This window comes from Corapipo altera, unplaced genomic scaffold (genome assembly GCF_003945725.1).
Source record: "Corapipo altera isolate COAL_440 unplaced genomic scaffold, ASM394572v1 60267, whole genome shotgun sequence".
NCBI lineage: Eukaryota > Metazoa > Chordata > Aves > Passeriformes > Pipridae > Corapipo > Corapipo altera.
In genome coordinates, this window is record NW_020888095.1 from 556 (window position 1) to 3,228 (window position 2,673).

The window sequence follows — 2,673 nt, forward strand, 5'->3', positions numbered from 1 at the left end:
TGTGCCCAGGTACGGCCACGGGGCTGGTGATCCCCCTGTTACCCCTCCCCTGTGCCCAGGTACGGCCACGGGGCTGGTGATCTCCACGGGTGACCGGACCATCATCGGCCGCATCGCCAGCCTGGCCTCGGGCGTGGAGAACGAGAAGACCCCGATCGCCATCGAGATCGAGCACTTCGTGGACATCATCGCCGGCCTCGCCATCTTCTTCGGGGCCACCTTCTTCGTGGTGGCCATGGTCATCGGGTACCCCTTCCTGCGCGCCCTGGTCTTCTTCATGGCCATCGTGGTGGCCTACGTGCCCGAGGGGCTGCTGGCCACCGTCACGGTACCTCCCGGGGGGCCAACGGGGGGACAGGAGGGGCCACCGCAACCTGGGGAGGCTCAGGGGCCTGGGGGGGTCTCCATGGACCCACAGGCCTCACCTGTGCCCAGGTGGTCCCCGAGGGTGCCGGGGGTGCCCCGGGTGGTCCCTGAGGGTGCTGAGGCCCCGCCCACCTGCCCAGGTGTGCCTGTCGCTGACGGCGAAGCGCCTGGCGCGCAAGAACTGCGTGGTGAAGAACCTGGAGGCCGTGGAGACCCTGGGCTCCACCTCGGTGATCTGCTCCGACAAGACCGGGACCCTCACCCAGAACCGCATGACCGTCGCCCACCTCTGGTTCGACAACCAGATCCACGAGGCCGACACCACCGAGGACCAGTCGGGTGGGACGGGGGCCCCTGGGGCACCTGGGGACACCTGGGATACCTGGGGACACACCTGGGGCACCTGGATCCACCCCCATATCCCACCTGGGGCCCCTCCCCGCACACCTGGGCCCCCCCAGGTGACCCCACCTGCCTGTGCCAGGTCAGAGCTTCGACCAGTCCTCGGAGACGTGGACGATGCTGAGCCGGGTCATCGCCCTCTGCAACCGCGCCCAGTTCAAACCGGGCCAGGACAACGTGCCCGTGGCCAAGGTGGGCACTGGGGGGACTGGGAGGGACTGGGAGGGACCACCGACCCTTCCTGGGCGTGTCCCGCTCACCTGCGGCCCCGCCCCCAGCGTGACGTCATCGGTGACGCGTCGGAGACGGCGCTGCTCAAGTTCGCGGAGGTGACGGTGGGGCCCGTGGCGGCCGCCAGGGGGCGCCACCCCAAGGTGGCGGAGCTTCCCTTTAACTCCAGCAACAAGTTCCAGGTGAGCGCAGGTGGGACAGGTGAGGACAGGTGAGGTCATGGGGGGGGTTATAGGGGTGACACAGCGCTGGGACAGGTGGGGACAGGTGAGGGGATGGGGGGGTGATGTGTGTGTTAGAGGGGTGTGACAGGCGTGTCCCAGCTGTGTCCCAGCTGTGTTCCAGCTGTTCCCAGCTGTCCCAGGTGTCTCAGGTGTGTCCCTGTCCCCGCAGGTGTCGGTGCACGAGGCGGGGGAGCAGCAGCTGCTGGTGCTCAAAGGGGCCCCCGAGCGGGTCCTGGAGCGGTGCCGGGGGGTCCTGCTGGGGGGGCAGGAGCTGCCCCTCGACCCCCAGTGGAGGGAGAACTTCGAGGGGGCCTACGCGGAGCTGGGGGGGCGCGGGGAGAGGGTCCTGGGTGAGTGAGGGGGGGGCTGGGGGGTCCTGGGTGAGTGGGGGGCTCGGGGGGTCCTGGGGGAGGGGGGGGGAACTGGGGGGTCCTGGGTGAGTGGGGGGCTCGGGGGGTCCTGGGGGAGTCGGGGGGGTCCTTGGGACCCTGGGGGGGCGCAGGGAGAGGGTCCTGGGTGAGTGGGGGGGCTCGGGGGGTCCTGGGGAGGGGTTCTGGGGAGGAGTGCTGGGGGAGTCCTTTTTGGGGTGTGGCTGGGAAGTGGGTGCCTGTCCCTCCCCGTCCCCTCCCCCCTGAGCCCCCCATGTCCCCTGACCCCCCCATGTCCCCTGACCCCCCCCCGTCCCCTGTGACCCCCCTGACCCCCCTTGTGTGCCCCCCCCAGGGTTCTGTGCCCGCTGGCTGCCCCCCGGGACGGTGCCCCCCGGGACGGACCCCGAGGCGCTGCCCGAGCTGGCCCAGGGGCTCTGCTTCGCGGGGCTCGTGTCCCTCATCGACCCCCCCCGCGCCACCGTCCCCCAGGCCGTGAGGAAGTGCCGGACCGCCGGGATCAGGGTGGGGACACGGGGGGACGGGGGGGACAGGGGGACACGGGGGGACAGGGGGGGGGGGGGGGAGTGTGGGGGGGGGGGGGGACACGAGGGGGACAGGGGGACATGGGGGGACATGGGGACACTGGGGGGGCATGGGGGTGGGGGTGGCATTGTGGGGACATGGGGACACTGGGGACATGGGGGGTGACATGGAGACACGTGGGATTTGGGGATGGGGAGACACGGGGGGGACACGAGGGCACAGGGGAGGACGAGGACACGGGGGCCACTGTGGGGACACGGGGGGACCCTGAGTGACCCCAGGTGACCCACAACCCCCCCCGTGCCCAGGTGATCATGGTGACAGGTGACCACCCCATCACGGCCAAGGCCATCGCGGCGTCCGTGGGGATCATCTCCGAGGGCAGCGAGACCCCCGAGGAGGTGGCGGCGCGGCTGCGGCTGCCCCTGGAGCAGGTGGACCCCAGGTGGGGGGTCCCGGGTGTTAAGGGGGGACACACGGGTGTCCTGGGGGGTCCTGGGTGTTTGGGAGGGACACACGGGTGTCCTGGGGGGTCC

The 2,673-nt window shown here is 71.2% G+C and overlaps 1 protein-coding gene across 1 annotated transcript in view; it reads left to right on the forward strand.

Annotated features, from left to right (window-relative positions):
* LOC113941852 (potassium-transporting ATPase alpha chain 1-like) overlaps positions 1-2,617 on the forward strand; it is a gene marked incomplete at both ends in the record, with an annotated part of 3,167 nt that extends 550 nt beyond the window's left edge. Inside the window, 7 exons of the mRNA XM_027632992.1 lie at positions 60-328; positions 507-705; positions 851-960; positions 1,047-1,181; positions 1,393-1,573; positions 1,947-2,116; positions 2,446-2,617. Coding sequence (XP_027488793.1) covers positions 60-328; positions 507-705; positions 851-960; positions 1,047-1,181; positions 1,393-1,573; positions 1,947-2,116; positions 2,446-2,617 — 1,236 coding nt within the window. The remainder of the gene's footprint in view (positions 1-59; positions 329-506; positions 706-850; positions 961-1,046; positions 1,182-1,392; positions 1,574-1,946; positions 2,117-2,445) is intronic.
* Positions 2,618-2,673: the final 56 nt, after the last annotated feature.